The following is a 23173-nucleotide window of genomic DNA, read 5'->3' as shown; positions in this document are numbered from 1 at the left end:
AAGACACATTTTTAAATATAGCTTCATTTATTCTATATTTGAATGGAGCTGTAGTGTAACCCAGCAGCATTACAGAGGAGATGGAATTTATTCTTTGGTTATTTAGTTATTTCAAGGCAGATTGTCTGTATTGTACAAATTTGAGATGTTATGCAGAGTTTAGTGTTCTATTCTGATCCAGGAAACATTCCCCACTATCTGCAGTCAGGTCTGTTGTGCTGTGAGAGCCTGGCTCAAAACAAAAAATATCATCTGGTCTGTATAGCTCTGTCTTTGACAAGTCCTCCCAAATGTGGCTGATGGAGGCCAAGATATTCTCTGTTCAGTTGCAGGCAGATACATTAAAAACATGAATTCTGAAAAACCTTCATGGGTCTTTCATAGCTGTAGATGCGTTTTACTGGACTGCAATTTATAAGAATTTGTTAAGAGACATGACATCACAAAAATATTTTTAATTAAGGTCTTCTAATATGCTTTTTAATATTTTTTTTCTTATCAGCTGAAAGTGGTTTTCAAATTCAACTGAGAGGGTTTTTTTTTTAATGTAGATTTAATAACCTTGCACTCTTCTGCCCTGATGATAAACTTAGGTTCTTTTCTTCCCTAACTTCAGTACAGAAAAATTAACCGGCAAAACCTGTATATGCCTTTTCCCTACATGTATTTTGGAACCAAATGAATTTGAGGAGAAGTGTTCAATTTTACTTCAGCAGTTTCAAAGCAGATTTCTTTTATTATGACTTGGATAATTTAAAAGTCTTCTTTCCTCTTCTGGTTCTTCCTGAATGTATTAATTTTATTTGGTGATAAGACTTTCCCTCTAAGTTTTAAATGTGTTTGCAAATTTGAATATAGTTTCATGCTGAAATCAGTCTTAGAACCAATTTTTGCTTATATTTTGTAATAATGATATTGAGATATTAGTGTTACATTAGATAAAATTTGTGAGTTCTAATTGTAAGGCATAACAATAGATAACAATTCATCAATTTTGTTTAAATCCTGTATGATATCAAATGAAAAAGTGTAATATTTCGTTACCATGGTGATAAGCACAATAGTTCTTTCCAAGTTTTTTTGGGATTTTTTTTTTAACAGCTTATAATAGTTGAAGTAACTGCAAAGGGAAAAGTGTTATCTGCAACTTGAGTTCCATTGAGAATATAAGCCGTGAATGACATAGAAACTCCTTTTATAACAGAAGGTGCCTTTAGAACCTGAATTGTACAAATGCATTATGGCTAAACTTTACCTCTAGAATAAACTTGGCTTTGACATTTAAATTAATTCAGGAATGTTTTAAGTGTATTTGTTCAATTGGGAGGAAAAAAAAATTCTAGTGGTTTACTTAAAGGATTTAATTTCATGAGGTACAGACTTTTGTTTTTCTTTAGGGAGTGTCTGTGTGGGATTTTTTCAGTGATTCATTTTTCTGTGTAGTGAGAGGAGAGAATGTTTGGTGTAGCCTGGCTGTGTATATTTTCCTATGTTGTATTTCTTGGTAACAATGTGTAAGAACGTCTATTACAACAGTAACTGTACCACCACTGTGATAATACATCAGCAAAGTTTTTGTGTTTGGTAAAGTAGCCTGTAATTGTGAGCTACTGGTGAGCCTTAAAACAAGAAGATTTTGCCCTTTCTTTTTTTCTTTAAAAAAGCCTTTCTTGTTGAACTCTAAAAATTGCACTGTGATGGTGAACTGTTGAGAAGCACAGCATGGAACCAACCTTAATATCTCAAGCAAACCACTTTCTCCTATTTTCTTCCATTTGGAGTGTTTTGGACAGGGGGTATATAAGATGGACTGGAAATAAAGGCTTCAGTTCCTCTTAAAATTCTTCCCCTGGGTCCTGGATAGCCTATAGGTAGTGATTCTTACTCAGCTTCATTCATAAAAGCTCAAGATTGGCTTGCTATTTTACAGGATGAATAGTTGAGGCAGTGTGATTTGATTTCTGGTAGAACTGAGAATAGACTCAAGGTATCGGGTCCTCTGACTTCAGCACATTTCTGAGACACAGTATAGTTCACATACTGTAGGTGTCACCTATGGAATGTGCCTGCACCATTTACTATTACTGTCACATGGCATCTTCTAGTGGCAATAAATGTGCCGCTAGAGGACTGTTCTTGTCTCATTTACTACAGGTGATAAAGGGACTCAAGTGACTGCAGGAAGGTAATTTCACATTTGTGGTTTTTATAATTAACAAAATGCATGTGTTGGTAGCATCAAAAGAGCATTCAGCAGCAATGTTAGAAGGACATGCAGAAGTGTTCACATTTTAATGGAAATGAAAGCATTTAATTGTCTGTAATTCTGCCTGTGTTTGCTTCTGTAGTCCCATTAGCTGTGTCTTGATTCAGCAGGAGTCAACAGCAAGTGTCTAGGAGAGAGTAGAACTTGAACCATTTATGATATTTTACCTAAGTAAACATCACAGAGATAGATAGATAGATAGATACCTCCTAGTTTCTGGTGATTTTGGATTTATTATCCATGAAACTCTCTGATCACATGTAAACTTTCAGTACTTTATGTGTATTTAAGTGCTAGCCATAGATTAACTCCAGTATGGAACAGAAGTGTTTAATTCTATAAGTTTTGAGGTTTTTTTTATCTGAAGTTTTTTCATCTTTTCAGGTGTTCTTATGCATTTAGCCTGGTTAGTTTTTTTAGGGTAATAACTTAAGTTTTCCAAATGTTTACAGCAGCTAGTTTGGGTTTTTTGAACAGATTTTTTTTTTGTAGGATTCGTTTCCCGTTAACGAAGTTCTTCAGTCTCTTTCAGAAAAAGCATTTGCTCTTTTGCAATATGATTAGGAAATGCCTCTACATAAAAATTATGCAGCTCTTGATTTCTGAACGACTGTATTTTCAAAATCCTTCATGCAGTGAAGTTCTACTAATCCCACTTTACAGTGAAGGAACAGACAAGGACCTGGCACCCAAGGAAGTTTCTAAGGATTGCCTGAAGCTTGTGATGGGATTCCCACAAATACCCCTGGCAATACTCAAACTCTGACCATTCTCAAACTTGGAAGCTGAAGTACATGAGCATGCTGTGGGCACTTGGAGGGGAGGGCAGTGGGTGTGTGGCAGCCGTGGGTGGAAGCTTTTCAGAAGCTCCACACGTGGATGTTGACAAAGCTGGCTTCATACTGACACTTCTGTCAAAGGTACCCAAGTCTGTACTGCTAAACTAAGCAGTGTTCAGGCTGTTATTCCATGGTTCTTGAGCAGAGTCCCACTTTATTCATGGTGGCATTCTCTTGTACCTCCTTGTTTGGAGGCTGGTTTGGGTCATCTCTGTGCAGGTGAAACTACAACAAATTGTCTCTATGTTGTGGTTGGCTCCTGTGGGGAGTATTTCTGTGTGGTCTGTAGGTTTCACACAAGTCTGAAACAACCAGATGGTGTGGGACAGGGGCTGTCTCAGACATCTGCCTCAGCTGGCTTTACTGTTGCATTTCAATCTGGTGCTTTGATGTGTATTCTTTCACAAGCTTAGGGTGCTGTAATGCTGTTCCTGAGCGTTTTAGAAACCCAGCACCATCAGTGGAGTCTGTTCCTGTGCTCTCTGTGTGTCAGCTGAGCTGCCATGCCAAGACACAGGAACATTCTTACAGTCTCTTTAAAAATTCATACTAAACAACAAAGAAAAATACTTAAGAAGCAATTGCCAGAAATTGCATTAGGTAGCTAACTAGGTCAATGCATCCCCAAAGACAGATGCAGAAAATCACTTGTGTTACATTTTGACTGGTTCCGAGGTGAAATGTGATTTGTATAAAAGGCTTTCTAGTCAAAACAGGAGTCACAAATTAATACCTGATGTGTGTTTGAAGTACAGACCTCTGGAATGATGAGTGAATGAGGGAATTCCTCTAGGGAATGCTGTTTGCCCTGTCACTTTTAGTTTGTTCATATTTTCTTCATTTCTTTAACCTGTTTTTATTACTTTTTGAGATTTGCATTGGCTTTTCATTTCTTTAATTCTTGTGATACTTTGTCAGGATGAGTGTTGCTTATTTCTTCTACTGCTTCAGTAACAATGACTAATGAATTGCTATCTGCAAGGCTTGGTTAGGAAAAATTGAACTGAGACTTTCTACTCACAACTGTAGGTTTGCAAGTTTGCCTGTACCTTGGGGAAATCAGAACTCCAAATCTTGCCCACGCTTACTTTTGGTCTGTATCTGTCATGTCAGCCTACCTTAAATGAATTTTCTTTTCTTTTGTAGCTTGTTTTGAAGCTTCTAGCTTCTGAATATCAAATCCAGAAGGATACAGAGTTTTATGCATTAGTCATTGAGAACAATGTCCTAAACTTTGCCCTCATGTTAGCAGGAGGTAGTGATCACTGCTTTTGGGCTGGTTGTTTGATGCTTTCAGTGATACCATTATTCCATCAGGTAACATTTTTGGTGAAACTGTTTCCATTTAGTGGAGTGCACCATTTGTGCATGAGTGATGTGGTGGTGCATCTCGACAATATCCTACCCTGAGTTAACATCCCAAAGGATCAGTCTGGGCACTTGGCACATGCTATGACAGTGTTGCCACAATGGAAGGAAAAACTTGGGCTTGTAGGAGCCACAGCTGAAGTTTCCTCAATAACTCTGTCTCAGTAATCACTAAGTACGGACAACCAGACTCTGAAAAAGAGCAGGGAGAAGGGAAGTGCTTTCTCACATATTAAAAGTATGGTTTTAATGACACTGTTCTTCTTTGCTCCTCACAAGGTTAAGTTATTTAATGATTCTTTCTGTTCAAACCTTTTTTGGGCTATCCATGTCCAGAAAGATTTACTACTTCTGGGGCAAGCAAGACCATCAGATGCTCTTCTTTGGTATACCTGCGAGGGATGGATGAAATGTACATGAACTATATATACATATCTGTGTACATTTACAGCTAAAATTTATCTTTCTTAAATTCTTAAAATTTAATATGTGCACTGAATGCAAGGAAAATGCTTTTAAAATACAGTGTATGGATTTTTTTGTCTTTTGTATATAAATATGAAGTGCATTTCAAGAAGTAACTGAATTATTTCTGTAATTAATTCTGAAAAGTCTTGCATTTATTCAGTTTACTTTTTTTCTTTGATGCCAAACCACTGATCACAGTGATGCCCTTTGAAAAAGGAAGGGCAAAAAAAATAAACTAATGCTTTTATTTATGCTCCTTTTATTAACTGAGAAGTTATTATCATTATGTAATTTGTTTTGGTTTTCAGCTCTTTAGTATCTGTGTGTCTTTGAGACTTGCCTTCCAGTATACACCAAATGTGAACAGTCGAAATTCACTCTTTCAGTGACAGATTAATGTTTTTATTACCTTCTTAAATATTTCTTTCCATCCTTTTAAAATAAGGGAAGATGTTGGAGATGCAGATGTTAGATCTATATCACAGTGCTTGAGACTGGAATAACTTACTTGGTTTTTAATGTAAAAACTTTTCTCGTTTAAAGGTGTGCAGTGCATTTGTAGACAATTTGTAATCTATACAATCTTTGCAATTGGTCCTTGTAGGTTCATGTCACAAGGAGTTAGTGTCATTGATGAACTCTGAGATTATAAAGCAAATACCTGGACTTTTGGAGGAGTTTAGTGTAAGTGGAGTGTAGTGTTAAGAGACCTGGTTTACATGCTGAAATTGGGTAACAGATCCTGAGCTGGGGATTGCTCTACAGCAGTATGTGATAGGAGAGCTTCACTGGCTGAACAGTCAGGATGGTTCAGTGTCACCTTGTACAAATGTAAGGGCACGCTGGCAGTCTGAAATGGTTACTCAAGTGTTGATGTCTCTTTTCTAGACCCAGCTCTATGTTTTTGCTATTGTTAGGTCATATCAGCTGCTTTCGAGAGCTTCTCTCTTCCTGAGGCCTGGGAAGAAGCATGTCATGTAGGTGACATTTGTGAGGATTGTCCACTGAGAATAGAAAAGCCTCCCATTTTAAGTCGATGTCATTGCAATACCATCTACCAGACATGAATGCTAAAGGGAAATGCTGCTCTTTCAATCACAGAATCGAGTTGCTGTCCTTCACTGGGGGAGGTCACATGTTAAATTAAAATCTGAATTTGAATTTTACTGTAGCACAGGGGGGTGACATTACTTCAGTTTCTTCTAGTTATGCTCACAGGTTGGTTTAGAGTGAAGAATCAGTGTAAAAACATACTGTGACTCTCTTCTTACAATAAATAGTGTCATGTATCACATCTTTGGAAGCTTCATCCATAAAATACTGTGCTATATGTGGTGGATATTGGTGGAAGATGTGAGCACACGAGCGAGGCGTGTAGCAGAGGATTGTTGGGTGGTTTTGAGGTAAACACTTGGCTTGGCAGTGGCATAGGATGGCACTGTCACTGCAGGCCATCTGTAGAAAGCACAGAGGAAAGAGCAGTTGCCTGACTCAGCTGCAAAGCTTCCAGTGCCAGAGCCAGATCTACCCTTCCGTGTCCTTTTCCAGTAAGGGCAACATGTGTTGATATCCTTTGTTGGTATGTGTGTGGGATTATGTCTCTGGATCATTCCTCTCCCACAAGCTGCTGCCTCCCCAGATCCTTTTGTAGGGGATCTGGTTTTTTGAAGAGGATTTGTTCTTTTTATGAATTTTAGGTGTTTTTTGCTGATAGAAGTGTTGCTGGATCCCACATCTTTCCAGCGTCTATTACGGATTTTGACTTAGAGCCTAGGCTCAGTACTTTTCATGGAAAAATTCTGTGCTTTATTTTAATCATAAGTTATTCCATTTTCATGTGTTACTTTAAACATGTAGAATGTAGTGTGTTGTGTTTCTGCAGAATGCTCCATTCAGTCACATGGGTTTCACTGTCACCTGCATCACCTTGTCTGCCAGCTGCTGCCCCAATTCACAGAGTGACCTGAGCTACTGCTGGATGCTGCCACATCTGGTCTAGAAGTGAAAGAGCCAGCATGTCATCTTCAAAGGTCTGCAAGGGAGCAGCAGCTGTGTACTGCTATACTTCGAGTCAGTGTAGGAGAATCAGTTGTATTTTTGTGGCACAAGTAAACACTTTCTCGTAAGCCATCTCATGTGACAGCAGCAAATATTTTTCTTCAAAACTATTGCTCGAAAGCACAAATTCTTGATTTGTTTTGTCCCAGTTCAGTGCTGGCTCTTGCTCAGCTTCTAAAGAAGTTTTGTGGGATTTTCTTAATAACGCAAAGGATAGCTTGCAGTATGGGAAAACTTAAAAGTGTCGTCTTCAGTTGTTGTTAATTGAAGTCATTATCTAAAGCCAATAGAGAGTCCCCTTTCCTGTGGTGCTTCTAAGCACTGACTGGTGAGGGAAGCAGGAGACACACAGGAACTGAGGCCTCATGAGCTGCTGTGAACTGGCCAGTGGTCTGCAGGGTGCAGCTGGGAAGGGGGAGGTGAGCTGGAATGAAACTGGGAGGCTGCAGGGGACAGGAGGTTGGGATGCCTGCCTTGAGACTTGCATTTAAATGGTTAGAAGGTGTATGCAGGTCTGACAGAAGAAAATCTGGTGTTGTCACTGAGAAGGAGAAAGTAGAATAACTTGTATTTGATGTGAAGGCTTGTATCTGAAACGATCAAATTTAAAATGTACTAAAATAGTGGTGTTCCCTGGAGCTGGGACTAGCAAGACACATTGCAGTAACATTGATATGCTAATCTCTTCAGCGTTCACATTGCTGTTGGCTTTGTAACAATAATGTGTACCTAAAAAAAGTGTTTCTGTTGGAAAAGAATTTTTCTTTCAATTACAGCCGTACTTTTGGTTTCCAAAAGCTTTTAGTAGCAGCATGGTAAACACTTCTTTAAACCGATTTTTAAAAATAAAAGCCAATTTATTCAATCTCTTCTGAGAAATCTATCCTAAATCCTAAAATTATAAATTTTTTTCCCTAGTTGGGTGGATGTTGGTTGGCATAGATGGCATAGAACATAACCAGCTCTCAGAACTTGTCTTTTATTTTTCTGCTGTTGCTCCCCCAACCTCCATATTTTCTGTCACTATTCACTAGGCTTGTTTCAAAAGATGTACAGCCCTGATAAGGAGGATAGGCCCTTAAAATTCTTTTGCAAAAAAAAAAAAATAATAATTGTTCTGCAGAGAAAAATATTCTTCTATTTCTTGTCAAAAACTATCAATAGTAATGATGAAAGACATGACATGGCTTTCAGGTTTTACCCTGAACATGCAAAACTAGTAATGAGAAGGAAACTTAAAAAAAGACAGGAAAAATACCCCAAAACTCAGATCTCCAGGGAGCTGCTGCGCAATTGAATACATCGTGCTAATGTTACAAAATACTGAATTAATTTTGTCCTATATTTCTTCTTAATTAATTTTAATTAAAATGTAATAGTTCATATGAGCAGTTTATAATTGCTTTTTTCCTAGTGTGGTTTGTACAGAATCATTCCAGCTGCTATCACTGGAAGATGCATTGACTGCTTCTGCATTAGCATTTTGGCTCTGAGCAGCAGCACAGCTCTGCAGTGAGTCTCTTTGCATCTCCCATTGTCATCCCAACATACTTTTTGATCAGATCAAAAAGTGGTGTCAGTTCCCATGGAGTAGCTTCCTCTGGGGGACATTAAACCACAGGTCTGCTCCGGGGATTCATTCGATGTGCTGGACTCTTTTGAAGATGCCAAGGTTTAAATCAGTGATATAGTCTCAGGGCAGCTTCTAACAGTCCATTCGTGGCAATGTTCTGCTTAGCGGCCTGGCCTAAATCTAATTAGACATAAAACCTAAAAATGAGGTGTCATGGATGTCTCTGGACCTCAGCTTCGACCACCTTTCACCTGGTGATCCCTGCTACTGCACTGCCTCACTTGCTGGGATGCACACGGTTGTACTGCTTCCTGAACTGTGTAATGCCCAGAGGAATTAATTCTCTTTACAGATGAGTGATCTTCTGTGTTAAAATATATTGTGTTGTTTAGTGCACAGGCATGTTGTTACCTGAAAGGTAGTTGAGTGCAGGGGTTATCTGTATCCTCCTCTCACCCCAGTCCAGTTTAGCACTCCTCCAAGGATGGGAGGATTTCTTAGTATTTTCTCTCCCTAAAGGGAATTACTTTCCTTTGTGGTGGAATTCATCTCCAAGTTACCATGCAATGGCAAAACTTTTCCTGTAGCATGCTTGGAGTTTTGTGTGTCAGATGCAGAGATCAAATTGCGTCTTAGGAACTCTACAAGTTTCACTGTATTTTGATTTTAGATATCCACCATTCCCTTTAGATAACTGCTAAGACACTTCAGCAGTGATTATATGCATTTGTTGGCTGGTAGTTATCTCTGACAAAACACTTGTGGAAATCCATGTATGACTGCAGACATAATTTGCTTTTTCATTCTTCAGTGGTTGTCTGCTGGTGTCTTCAACCTGGCTGTGTAGGCACAAAGCTGCAGAACCTGCATGATCAGCAATGGTGATTTCTCTCAGTGACCAAGTAACAGCACAGAGAGAGCCAGCAAATACAAAGTCAGTGAGTGGGAGTTGTTGGGGAGTCCAGTCTAAAACATAGGTGGCCTGAATTCCACAGCTTTTTTCCAGCTTTGCTTTCCCTCTGTTTTATTTACAAGTTTTTGTTTACAAGTTACAAGAATTTTTCCTTTCAGCCTACTCAAAAGGTTGGTGGCAGCTGGCAGAAGGCACAGTTAGGTAATGATGTTTTTGCTGAGAAGCATGAAAATATTTTCTGTATCCATAGAAAGATGTGTATGCTTCTTATATCAGACACTGAAAATTAACTTTCATTATTTCCTGACTGAATCCAGTGCCAACCAGACTGTTGTAACTCACTGCTGATATGAAGCAGTTTTGCCTTCACATCCACCTTGGGTCCACCTTGCATCTCTGCAGCCTAACAAAATCTAAGGGATGTTTTTTCTGTTTATTTTAGTGCTTATCTTGAAATATCTGTTTTTTGAAACAAGTTGTTTTGCCTCTGGAAAGTAGTTAAACATCCTGGACAAGTAGCTCCTGTGTGTTGTAGAGGATATGGGTAAAATTCTGTCCCTTCTCTGCAGCACAGGTAGTCTTTATGGCTGATCATGGGTGGGAGATCTACAATTTGCTCTGAAACCAAAAAGGTTATCTCAAATTTCAGCTATGCTAGTGGTTATTTTTCCTTCAAATTTAGAAAAAACACGTGCTTCTTAGGACACTGAAATGCTCGTTGGTAACCACTAGTTGCTGACCACATACTTTCACTCAGATGTTGCAAAGTGTTGTTTGAAGTTTGTCTGCACCATGTTTGACTTCAGGTTGTGTCATTTCTTTTAGATAATGCTTAACTTGGAAAGGGTTTAAAAGCAGCACAAAAATCTACTTCACTGAAATTACAAGGAAATACCTCAGAATTCCTGTGTCTTCTTGAAAAATGGGTTTCAGGTCTCTAAATAATTTAATACAACCTTTCTGATCTTCCTTTCTATCTACTAGATCTGTGGGGCTGCAGAGAGGCCATGAAAAGGCCTTGGCTCTGCATGTGTCTATCTGGTAGTGCATATTTAACTGGGGAAATGTATTATTATCTTACACTTTGCTGGACTTCCAGCAGCTTTTTAAAAAATTGCATTTTAAAATATTTTAAATGTGTAAGGAAACTGCTAATAAAGATGGAATTTATGCAATGCCATTCTGTCTTCATTATGCTGAAAAGGGCGAAAAAGCTTTCTGCGTCATGTTAGACTATTTGCCTTACATGAAGATTGCTTGCAGATTTATTCCATAATATGTGAGAGACCTTGAACTGTCCATTTTGAATATTTATTAATGATCTTTCTCTGTTTCTACCGTATTCCTTGTTTTGAGATGAGGGTGAGAAAGCAAAAGGGAACTCCCTCAGTACAGCACTTAGCAATCATAGAATGGTTTGGGTGGGAAGGAACCTTTGGAGATGGTCGAGTTCCAAACTCCTGCAAGGACACTTTCCACTAGACCAGGTTGTTCAATCCCACATCCAACCTGTCCTTGAACGCTTCCAGGGATGAGTTATCCTCAGCTTTTCTTGGCAATGTGTTCCACTGCTTCACCACCCTAATAGTAAACCATTTATTTGTTATGTCCAATACAATTTACCCTCTTTTAGTTTAGAACTATCACCTCTTGTCATTTCACTGCAGACCCTGGTACAGTGTCTCTCCCCATCTATCTCATAAGCCCCTTTCATGTATTGAAAAGATGAAATAAGCTCTCCTTTATTTCTTGGTCATATTTCATACCAGTTATGGGAGTCATCAGTTTAGTATTCTACCCTGGCTGTTTTCAGTAGTGATCTGTCTCTTCTGCAGAGGGTATAAATTGTTGGTAAAAGCTGTCATCATGTGTGACTGACAGGTTCTTGATTAATGAAGCCTAGTACTGAAATTGCAAAACATCAGCTGTTGGCAGTGTGGAGATGACTGAGTTTTACAGGATTTGTATGTAAGGATGCCTCTCAGTCACAGTTGTTTGAGATAACAATGAAAAGTGCCAAATTTACTTTTTCATTAGTACTGGTTGTAATACCTAGTATCATCATAAATCTTAGGAATGCTAAGATTTATGCTAATATTTATTTTTACAGCATTCTTAGGAATGCTGTATGTTTCATGTAAGAATCTTGTGGATGACCTCTGAAGCTTCTCTAATCCAATCTCAAATCAAAACAGAATAAATTAGAGCAGGTTGTGCAGGAGCTTTATTAGTGAAGTTTTTGACCATGACTTGTCTGCATCAATCTTTCTGTGTTTTTTTTCATTTCCATGTTACAAAATAGACAGACTTCACATCTGTCCAAGTTTTCTGCATCCCAAAGGTGTTGCCTTTTGCACACCTTTGAGGAACTTGGGTTTGTTTTCTCCTTGCAACCTCTGCTGGATATCCTTAGCAGAATGTTTCCCCTTTACCTTCTCTTTCAAAGTGGAACAGTCTCAACTCTTTCAGCATCTGCTTGTGTGTCGTGTGCTCCAGCCCATCCACCTTGGTGGTTCTGCTCCAGGCTCAGGCAGCTCTGTGATCTGCTGCTCCTGCTCTGGGGCTTGCAGCTCAGGGTAGAGAGGGAGAAATGTTTCCTTGACCTGCTGACAGAGCTCCTGCTCTTGCTCCCAGGATGTGATTTGCCCTCTGTGATGAAAAACGTGGTGTTGTTGAGTGGTAATGGTTGCCTTAGAGCCCTTGTGTTTCTGATAGAAGGTGGTTATTACTAAAATGTAATGAATTAAATAGTATAGAAAGCAGCTAATATAAATTAACTAGTAATATTTAAGTATGTATCTCTCACTCTGTCTTCAGTGAAGCTTAACTTTGTGCTCAAATTCAAATGCTTTCCTTAAAATAAAAAAGTTGAGGGAGTTTCTTAAGACTTACTATTTTCAGCTACATGCTGTTTTGCTGAGCTGTGTCCATTATGTATCCATTTGATGGTGCTGTCCTTTTCTTAGGAAGCCAAAGCTAAAGCACCTTAACTTTAACCTACAGTGACTTTTTTATTTTTCTTCTCTCAAGGTTTTGGAATTTAGCTGAACTGGGATATAATTATATTGATTTCAAAGCAGGTTTTTATAGTCTATTTAAATGTGGATCTCATCACTAGTTTAACTTTCCATTTATTTTTAATGAAGCTCTTATGCTAACTGCATCTGATTTTTAAAAAGTGAGAGGAATTTTTTAGGCCCCTAGATAAATTGGGGTTTTAAATATTTTTAAGGAGGTGGTCTAAGCTAAATATGCTATTAATAAAGCAAAAAATAAGAGTGGACAACTGATTATATTCATAAATTCCCATGGAGACTTTCATTGACCTCCAGGCTCCTTTTTGAGTTCTGTTAAACTCTCCTTTTTCCCCATTCCCTCTTGGGAATGGGTTCCTGTGTCTTATTCTTTTGAAGGGCAAGAAGTAGAAATATGTTTTTATTGTTAAACTACTGGCTTCAGGCAGAAATAAAGATATTTCATTTAGAAACAAGGGATAGAGGGGGCAAAATAATATTACTAACCCAAGATTTTTTGGCAGACACAAATTGCAAAAAATGTAAGGCTTGAAGTGTGTTGTCCAGAAAATAAAATACAATATCTTTATAGGTGTTAATAGAGTAACATCTGGGAAGATCATCTTGAGAGTAGACTACTGACTAGGAGGGAACTCTTGGGTAATCAGCTTTTTTAGTGTTCTTTTAATTGAAAAAGAACAGCAACAGCAACACACACCCCTAAAAAACAGCACTCTTGAAACTGCCCTAACTGCAGTTTTTTGTAAAGTCTCTTTCCTCAACTTAAGATGAAAGAAAGAAGCCTTCTAATTCCAGATTGCTAAATGCTCTGCCCTACACTTCACTACTTGATGAGAGAGTGGGGTGGGAATCTCTTCAGGCTGTTACAACACTTGGCTTATTTTGGCTGGTGCCTGCGTAATGCTCCTACATCATCTGATCTTTCCTCCTCTGCTTTCTCAGCTTGAAGTGAGGGTCACATAACTGTTTCCTCTGTAAGGGAGGAGTTCTGGAACAGACCCTGAAAAGAACTGCGGATTTGCAGGCTGCACGTATGCACAAGTCTGCCTTAGTATCTGTTGCCTTATTTCTAAGGTACTTTGTGCAGCTAGAAACAAATCACAATGTGATCCTTGCTTTTCTCTGTTCCCAGCCCAGTTTTCTTATCAGTGAAGCAGGAAAATCTCCCCCTTGCTCCTTCCCCCACTCAACAGGTCTGACAGGATCACAGTGGGGTCTCTTTTCCCCAGTGCAGATCCTTGTTGGTCGTTGTGGCCACTTCTCTCAGCTGTCTCTGGCATCATGTAAATGGCCACTCTTTGTTGTCTGTTTTGTTGTGGTTTCTGTAGTTCCAGAGGACTTCATTACAGCAGATTCTATTTTTCTATTTTCTATAGAGAGCAAGTCATACAGAGCTAAAATGCAGTCCTCCTTATTTTTTTTTTTTGCTTCCCTACTTGCCACTGCTTCTTGTTCTATTCAGAGCTGTTATTAATTGCTGCTGCCTTTGTGCAAGTAGTCAAGCATATAGATTTTCCATCACCAAAGCTTTATATCAAAGAATGTGGTATCAAAGAAAAGATTTTTTTCCTTTTGTAGATAGAAAAAAAATCTTTATTTTCAGAACTCCCAAAGATCAAGTCAACTTGCTGTTAAAAAAAAAAAAAAAAATCTATATTAGAGTTTCTTTTCACAATGTGTGGATTAAAAAGAGAGACTATTTATTTGAAATCCAGGTTTCCTGAGTAAACAAAAAAACCCCTTCCAGTTCATCTAGGCTTGGAAAACCTCCTTGCACAACATAGTTCTGTAGAATCTAGGGGGTTATATCTAATTAGCTTTTATTTGCTTTTTGACCAGGTGGTCTGGTTAGAATAGAATCACAGCATGGTTTGAGTTGGAAGGACTTTGAAGATCATTTGGTCCAAACCCCTCTGGCATGGGCAGGGAATCTTCCATAAGACCAAGTTGCTCAAAGTCCCACCCAACCTGGCCTTGTACATTTCCAGGAATGGGGCATCCTCAGCTTCTCTGGGCAACCCCATTCCAGTGTCTCACCACCCTCACAGTAAAAATATTTCTTCCTAATATCTCCCCTTTTAGTTTAAAACCATCCATCTTAGTCCTATCACTATCTGCTCATGCAAAAAAAAAAAAAATCACTCTCCCTATTTTTTATAAGCTTTTAGGTACTAAAAGGTTTCAATACCATCTCCCCAGAGCTGTCTCTTGTCTAGGCTGAACACCCCCATCTCTCTTTGCCTGTCTTTGTAGGAGAGGTGCTCCAGCCTCTCTGGTCATCTTTGTGTCCTCCTCCTCCTGCTTGTTTGGACCTGCTGCTCTTCAGTGTTTGTCTTGTTCTGGCGGCCCCAGAGCTGGACACAGCACTTCAGGTGGCTCTCATGAGGGAAGAGTAGAAGGGCAGAATCCCCTCCCTCACCCTGCTGCTCTGGATGCAGCCCAGGACACCTTTGCCTTTCTGGGCTGTGTGCTCATATTGCCAAGACACATCCAGCTTTTCATCCAGGAGAATCCCAATGTCCTTCTCGACAGGGCTGATCCCAATGAGGATTTAATTCCAGTCTGTATGCATACCATTGGATCATTTTGCTGTGGAAAGCTGAAGAATGCTAAGACTCAGGTGTTAGGCAAGCTGACAGCCTTTTTTCCTTCTTGGCTGATGGGGAACTGTGCTGTAAAAAAAAAAGGAAAAAAATCTGAAGCTTTCTCAAAGGGTTATCAAACTATATGAGATAGGAAATTTCTTCTAGTGCTGGGAATTGTTCTTCCAATGTTACTGGAAACATAAGATAGTGAGGAAAAGCATAGTACTTAAGTAAAATTGGTTTGTATCTTCACAGGATAATTAATTCAGTTTTGATCTTAAAGCTAATTCAATTTTCTTTTGATTTGTTAAATTTTACAAAAAGGAAAAATTAACGAAGTTGATACTTATAGGAGATTATCATGTAATAGGCAAGGGGAGGAAAAGGGTGCTTGTTTTAGTAATATTATTCATACACAGAAAATAAAAACTAGCTGTAAGTGCTTTAGAGTAGGAGTTAGAGGTGAAGGAAGATCCTGCAGGAAGGTTCTGCAGATGATGCAGAGGCCAGACTGGAAGCTGTCATTTTGTAAAGAAGAGAAACCCTGAAATGATTCCCGTATTTGTTCTCTGTTACTGAGATCACCAGACCAAACTTTCTTTTTTGGTCCCTGCTGTAGACCAGTTCCTTGAAGATTTATCTGAGTGGAAGAGAGGGCATTTGAGCAAGAAATATGCAGAAAACTAATCTGAATCTTTAGCTTAATTCATGCTAAACTGATGAGTGACTGTGTTGTTGCTTGGCTAAACCTGCCTTTTTGGAAATGCAAAGAGTACAAAATGCTGGCAGGAGCCTTATAAGGTTTTAAGCTGTTGCTACAAGCTGTTACCTAGATTAGCTGGCAGAAGAATGTTTGAACCTGCAAATGACTTTGGCAAGGCCCAGTCTCTAACCATAGATTCCTGGCTGTGAAATCTGTCCAGTTATTCTACTAATAATTTGAGGGATGGGGAATCACAAGGTTTCCAGGCACCAGATGTCTGCCTGCTTTTGCTGTGAGATTTTTAGGTTGGCTTTATGTCTGTAATACAATTTCTTTTTTCCTGGAAGTGAACATAGTTGATTTTCAGAAGGAGATATTAAGACTTCATTAATACACATTTTTCTACTTTTTAGCTTTCATTATGTAAGTTCCTTTTAGAACTAGGGTTTTTGTTGTGTTGCCTTTGAAAATCATCTCATCTTTCAGTTGGCTGTGGATCATACCCAAGCTCCTGTGATTGCCATACAATCCATTTTGCTCATAGTGATGAAAATCAAAATGACTTACCAGGTGATTCATAATTTCCAAGCCTAATTTGTGGGTTATGCCTAGTAACAAGGAGAAGTGCTAAAACATAGGAAGCTGCCATTAAAAGTTTCAGATAACCAGTCATAAAATATAGTGTTTGGAGAATATCACTCACTTTAGAAGTAATGTTTTGACAAGAGCAGCTTCTCCCTCCTTGTTTAGCTCAGCATAAACTAATTAGGTTTTTTTTCTGGATGTGAAGCTAAACTTCCAAAATCTATTTTTGCTTTTTGCTTATAAGGATGAATGTCTATTTTGGTAGACAGTTTAGATCATGCTATGAAATATCTACTTGGATCCCAGCAATCCACTTTGTGTATCACCACTTCAAGTAGTGTGACCTTCAGCAGTATCCTTGTTTTTCCATTGCTCTTTATCTTGTGTTGTCATTCTGCAGAGAGGAAGCTCCAGCTGCCCTTTACTGTAGCATATTTTGAACCTTTGTAAATATTATGTGTTAAAGAAGTTTACTTCAGTTAAAGTAATTATCAGAAACGACAACACAAAAAGTCCAAGCAAATCTATTCTCATTAAATTCATCAAGGCATTAGCAGTCCTCATCATTCTGACTTCATTTTTATTCATAGATTAGAAGAAGGAAAACAAGCATCTTGGTGTTTTGTCAAGTTCAAATGAAGTGATTCTGACACAGGAATATGTCTAAATCTTTCAGATGAAAACAAAACAACAACAATCAAGGCTGAAGTATCACTGACAAAAAAATTGACTTTTTGGAGACACATAGCTATTTTGTCTGTTGTAAAAATAGCCAATTTTTTTTCTGTGGTGTGTGTTTAAATTATCTGTTTCCCTCTAGTTCTGTGGACAGTTAAGTTGTTCCATTTTTTAAAAGTGTAATAGTTCTATTTTTTAGTGCTGTTTTAATCTGTTGTCATAACTAACAGCATATTTAAGAGTTATCAGAAACTGAAGTACCATTTAAATTTTCAGAAGAAAAAGGTATTTAATTCCGAAAACTTGTTTTGGTTTTCATTTTTTAGTTTAAACCCATTTTCTGTTCTTAAAATCTATATTATGCCTAGAGTTTATTTTGAAGAACACGGTAACATTTGAACTCAACAATATGGATGAAAGGATTGCTGATAAGAATATGCAAATATAGTACAGCTAGTTTCAGAGCTAGATAGTTTTAATAAAAAGTTTCACACTCATTTGCTGTTTTAAAACCAGTTACCTCACAGGCAAAGTCCTTTGGGCTTTTTAGTTGAGTTGATAAAGCTCCTTTAATACAGAGATTAGCAGTTTCTTTATTTCCTTCATTCCATTTATTGGTTTGTATACCTGAAGGCTGTGAATTTTATGAAAGAAAATCCTTTAATTTTGTGTATGCCTATTGATATGTGGTGGTTGCCATGGTACATATTTGGAGTGAAACTTTTTAAACACTGACTTGAGTATGATAATTTTTAGCATCTTTTTCCTGATACAATTAATCAGAAATCTGAAAAATTCCAAGTGCTTACAGAATTGAGCTTGACAGGATGTTCCAAAGGTCTGAAGTGTAAAGTTCTGAATTAAAGGTCTGAACTTCACTACATAGTCTTAACATTTTTGGAGGGCTGCACTCGAGATGCACAAACTGATTTGTGTGATGGAGCTCTGTTGAGAGTTCACTGCTCCCTCTGAGTTGCAAACCATTGTCTTAGAACAGCTGCTTTAATTTCTCACTGTGCATTTTAGCACTTTCTTCCCAATTGTTTTGTACAATGGTGTATTGTGAATAAAGTTTTATAAACTCCTATCAAATAGCTGAGTGGTTCAGGAATTATTAAAAACCTCACGTCAGTTCCTTAGGACATTTCTGCCTCCTTTCCTAACAGTTTCTGCTGTAGAGTTCAGCTTATTCAATGAGCAGGATCATTTGTGGTGCACTTGAAGATGTAGGTTGTCTAAAATGTCCCTTGAAAATAAAAAAAAGATTTTGAACTCAGGACCTTATACAATGTTTATGAAGAATGAAAGATCTCTCGTGGGCATTCAACAGCCTGGATTTACAACAGATGCTGCAGAATCAGTTGCCAGATAAGATTTTTAAGTCCAAAGACTCCATGCTCAGGTGTGATGCAGGGTATGAGAACCTTAGGGCTGTTGTTTGTGAGTTAAACTTCGTGGGTAGATCTCTTAGTAAATCTTTTTTCTTTGTGAAAGTTGAGCTCTGGCAGCAGCAACTGCTGGCTTTGCTTTTCCTCTGAGGAAATGCAACTCTGAGTATGGAACTCCTGTCAGCCCAGTGTCTTTCCTGAGAATATCATACGAGATTTATGGATTGACTATATCTGTCCCTTGAATTTACTTGGAGGCTGTGGCTAAATGGCAGGACGTGTGGGACTGTGTACTGTCCAAATGTTAGTGTTACTTGGAAACCAGCTAGAAAATTTGTCAGGCTGTATTCTGCTTTTGAAGAAGCAAAGTTAAATGATGATGCAATTGAGATATGAATTAGAAATACCATAATTTTAAATGAAAATAAGTTTTTCTTAGGCAGTCTGATTATCTTTCAATGAAGAAAATGTTATTTAGACTGTCTTCTTGACTCCAGCTCTTGAAACTCTTCATAGCTTGCTGGCTTTCTGAAGCTGAAATTCTGCATGTAAATTGTTCTTCACTAATCAACTTGTATAGGGTTTTTTACTGAATCAATACTTAGAATATTTTCTGTATGTTCAGGAAACACTGAAAATATAAAAATGTAGATCCTCTTCACCTCTCTTTTTTTTTTTTTTCTTTGATGTCAAATATTTTGACTTATTCATATTGTGATTAGATATTCTGAGTGAGTATACTAGATGTGACAAGATGTATAAAACAGAATTTTTCACCAAGACTATACTAGTGAAAAAGCACTAAAAGCACTACTCTAGGCAGAGAGAAGTTCAAGTAAATACTGAAGTCAGGGATTTTAAATTTTTGCCCATTATCCTTTAGCTTTCTGTATTTTTTTTTTTTTAATAGCATCCTTTTAAAATCTTAGAGTTTTCTGTTAGCCAGAAAATTTTGTGGGGTTTTTTTTCTTCATTGGGGAAATCTTAAATTCAGCCTCATGCCATTGCTATCAAAGCTACAGAACAAATGTAATTATTTCTGCTCCCTCTGCTGGCCTTTGAGCTATGCAGAATAGATCTGTCTAGTACCTTCAAAGTACCCACACCTGCCACTGGTTTGTGGAAATTGGGTCTTTTGGGGGCTAAGGAGAACACTTTTTCTCCAATATCCAGACCTGAGCAGTGAGTAATGGCATTTCTGAAATGACCTCTCAGCAACAATGGAAGTTTTTAGAAAGGAAACAACAGTGATATTTTGTGATCATTTTGAGTACATTCAGTTGCAGCTGATGTGTAATCTGTAAGTGTGATATAAGGAGTGCTGTACATTTCACACCACTAGTAGACACTGTACAAAAATGGTTTCATTTTTTTGCTTGGGCTTCCTCATAATCCTCTTTGTAGTACAGTGCAGAAAAGCAGAACTGAAATGACCAAATTGTTCAAAAATAATTGAAATAATACAAATTTGCTTGAAACTAAGGTGCAAAGTCAGCTATGCCTGGCAGCATTGTCTTGATAGCAATCACTTAAGAACTATTATGTATTCTTTTGTTGTTGTCTTGTGTTTTTTTTAAGCTGGACCTGTGATCTGCAGAATGCTAACATACCCTCCAACTCGAAGAGCCTTAATTGTGGGTTGTGGTCTGCAGATGTTTCAACAACTGTCAGGGATTAACACCGTCATGTATGTATTTCCCAATTGCTTCTTTTTATATAAAGTACTAGAAAAAAATCAATTAGACCATTAACAGTTATGGATTGTCTTCTGGACAAAGTCTGAAAGATGAAAAATGGAGTGTGAGAACTGGAATGCTGGTTTGAAATCCAGATCTTGACATATTTGGCATAACAGTAAATTGGTACAAGAGGATGTTGGTGTAGGGATAAACATTTTTATAGGGATGAGAATACAAACTGTATTCTGAGAGATGCATTATGGTTTTAGGGTTTCTGGTCAAGGCTATGCATGTCTGGACAAGAAGGGACACTTATGGTTTGAATTTGAATTTGTGTGCTAAGAGATCACAGTAAGGTGGGGATTAGACTAACCATGTTAATGAGGTAGAACATTTCTGTGAAGTGCTAAAGGATGCTGAGGGAAGAAACATTTCCTGTTTTTTCATGGTTTTGTTATGTGTATGAAGACTCAGTAAACGTGGAAGTGAAGGATGATGTATTGGGTTTTCTGACAAGCTGTCAGCTCATAACAGGAGTAGCTCTTGACAAATGTGCAATGTGCAGGACCTTGTTTAAGATGAAATTATTGTTGGGCTGCCCTACAGGACTAATCATAATGAATATGGTTGACATGCTGTTTTAAGAGCAAGTATAAAATACGTTGCCATAACATTTTACTGAGAAAACTATGCCTAAGGGAGCATGCATCTTAGGAAATTGTTAAAAGGAACAGCTAAAAGGATAAGGCTTTTAGTGGTATCAAGAGCTACCATATTAAATATTAGAGTAAACACTGCCATCTGTCATACTGGAAGAAAAAATGCCCCAGACTCAGTATTATTAAACTGCAAAGGAAGGAAATCTGAAACAGGTAAATAAAGACTTCATAAAGTAGGAATTGTAAGCCAATGTGGGAAACACTTGGACACAAAACCAGTAACTTATGTGTGAAAGCCAGAAGACAGGCACAGAAAGAGCTTTGAAAGATTTTTCAGACACATCAGAAACAAGAAACCTAACGGTCTCCAGGCCCAGTAAGGATCAAGGCATTGGGAGTACACTAGGAAGAGTGTTCAGCACCAGATCTCACAAAGACACTTTTTGCGGTTGTGTTAATTATAGAGGTTATAAAGAAGCTTTTTGCACTAGAGCCTACTTAAGGTGTCTCAGGTAGTCTGCTGGAGACTCAAGTATTAGTGGAAATCTTCTAGAGCAAGCTGATTAAAAAATAACAAATAAATCAGGGTGCACTCAACAGGTCTGGAGTAATTTGCATCCATAATCACTGAATTTGGAAGGTAGCATAATTTACATGAAGCTACAGCCCAGAAAGTTTTATATCTGTCTTTATAAAAAAGAATTAAAACTTCATAGCATCAAATGAGAAGTGTGTTTATAAATATGAAAAATGAACATCCACATGTACAATATAAAACAACAAAAAAGAGCCAACATGATTGTTGTAGACAGACTATAGCTTGCCTGGATGTGCATCCATGGTTGTGTTAGAACTGTAAATCCCACATGAATTAACTATCCTAAGCAACCATGACAGCTACAGCCAAAGTTTCTTGGAGAAATCATAGTCACAAAAGTAAGTTAGAAGTCCTGTCAGGTAAATAACTATTTAAGATGGAAAAAAAAAGGGTGAGAATAGAAGATCAGTTATCACAAACCAAGAATAGACTCCTACAATGATCTATATGAAGATCTGCAGCTTTAATAAATCTGTGAAAGGGGCTAAACAATAAAATAGCAGCTTGTATTCATACAGCATTCACAATATAAAAGTCCCCCAAATCTGTGAACACGAACAGTTGTGGGAAGATAATGCAAGATAACAAATTAGTGGAATGGCAAGTGCATTAACTATTCAGTGATATTCAATAATGCCTGCAGGAGGGAACTGGGTAAATAACATGCATGGCAGTCTAAATTGTTACTGCTCAAAAAGAGGGCTTGCAACTGCATTATCGTTCTATACAAACATTGCGATGACATCCATGGCCAATCTGGAATAGTACAAACAGTTGCAGATGTCTTTTCTTTTAATAAGAGCAAACCAGGTTATGTGAGAGGAAAGAGATACCTGTGTTTGAACAGGATCAGAACTCTGCAGCTTGGAAAAAAATCAGGTCAGAAGAAATACAAGAGGCATATAAAGCTACTAATCTTATGGAGGGCATGGCAATTCATCATTTCTTCTAACACATTTTTGATGACTCCTAGCTCTTACCCAGCAGTAGGTTTAAAATAAGCATTTTTTCATGCAACGCATAATTACACATTGGAACTCATTGCCACAGGATGTTACTGATGCCAAATGTAGAAATACATTTAGAAGTTAATTAGGGAAACTTACATAATAAACATTATTAAAATGTTATGAAATGTGATGTGCATGCAATCTCTGGCCAAGGACAGTCGTTCTCACAATTTGATTCTTGCTGCTTTGGGATGCCTTTATTAGGCTAGAACAAAAAATTGACAGTTCAGTTATGTCACTGGTAGGTTGACTTTGTTTATTTTAACTTACTATGTTTTAAAATCTCAAACTCCTTTCTGTGTAGGAGGTTTCACAAATAGTTTGGAATTGACCTAATTTGCTTGTGGATGTGTAGGAGGACAGAATTACAACTATAAAATGTGGTTGAATCTTAGCTTTAAAATAATAAAATGCCTGTAATAAACACATGAAGGCACTGTTGTTAAAGGACTGGATTGTCAACTATTTGCAATATCCAGTCTCTTTTAATATTCCAGTATAACTGAAGTTTTAGTTATCAGGCATGCAAGACAAACATTCTCCTGTGAAAGCACACTTTTCTAATACAAGTAAGCAGCTTGTCTGTTGATGGTTTGCTTATATAGAAATTGGTTATTGCCTTTTAATGCTGTAATTAGGTGATACCTTAAGGATCTGCCAGATTGTATTAACTCTCTGAGCACTGGTTTTCATAATGATTAGTTGTGTCATTCTGGGGTTGCTGTTCTCTTGCAGCATGAAAGCAGGCATTGGTTATGGTTGGAGGTT

General features: G+C 37.8%; 1 protein-coding gene across 2 annotated transcripts in view; it reads left to right on the top strand.

The window, feature by feature from the left end:
• Positions 1–23173, top strand: part of SLC2A13 (solute carrier family 2 member 13) — a 148128-nt gene that overhangs the window by 48541 nt on the left and 76414 nt on the right. For both annotated transcript variants that reach the window (XM_066318642.1, XM_066318641.1), the window contains exon 4: positions 20038–20146. In XM_066318642.1, the coding sequence (XP_066174739.1) occupies positions 20038–20146 (109 nt within the window). The remainder of the gene's footprint in view (positions 1–20037; positions 20147–23173) is intronic.

The sequence above is a fragment of the Sylvia atricapilla genome, chromosome 5, assembly GCF_009819655.1.
Source record: "Sylvia atricapilla isolate bSylAtr1 chromosome 5, bSylAtr1.pri, whole genome shotgun sequence".
Classification (NCBI taxonomy): Eukaryota; Metazoa; Chordata; class Aves; order Passeriformes; family Sylviidae; genus Sylvia; species Sylvia atricapilla.
Note: the sequence above shows the minus strand (reverse complement) of the source record. Positions and strands in the feature narration are given on the sequence as shown.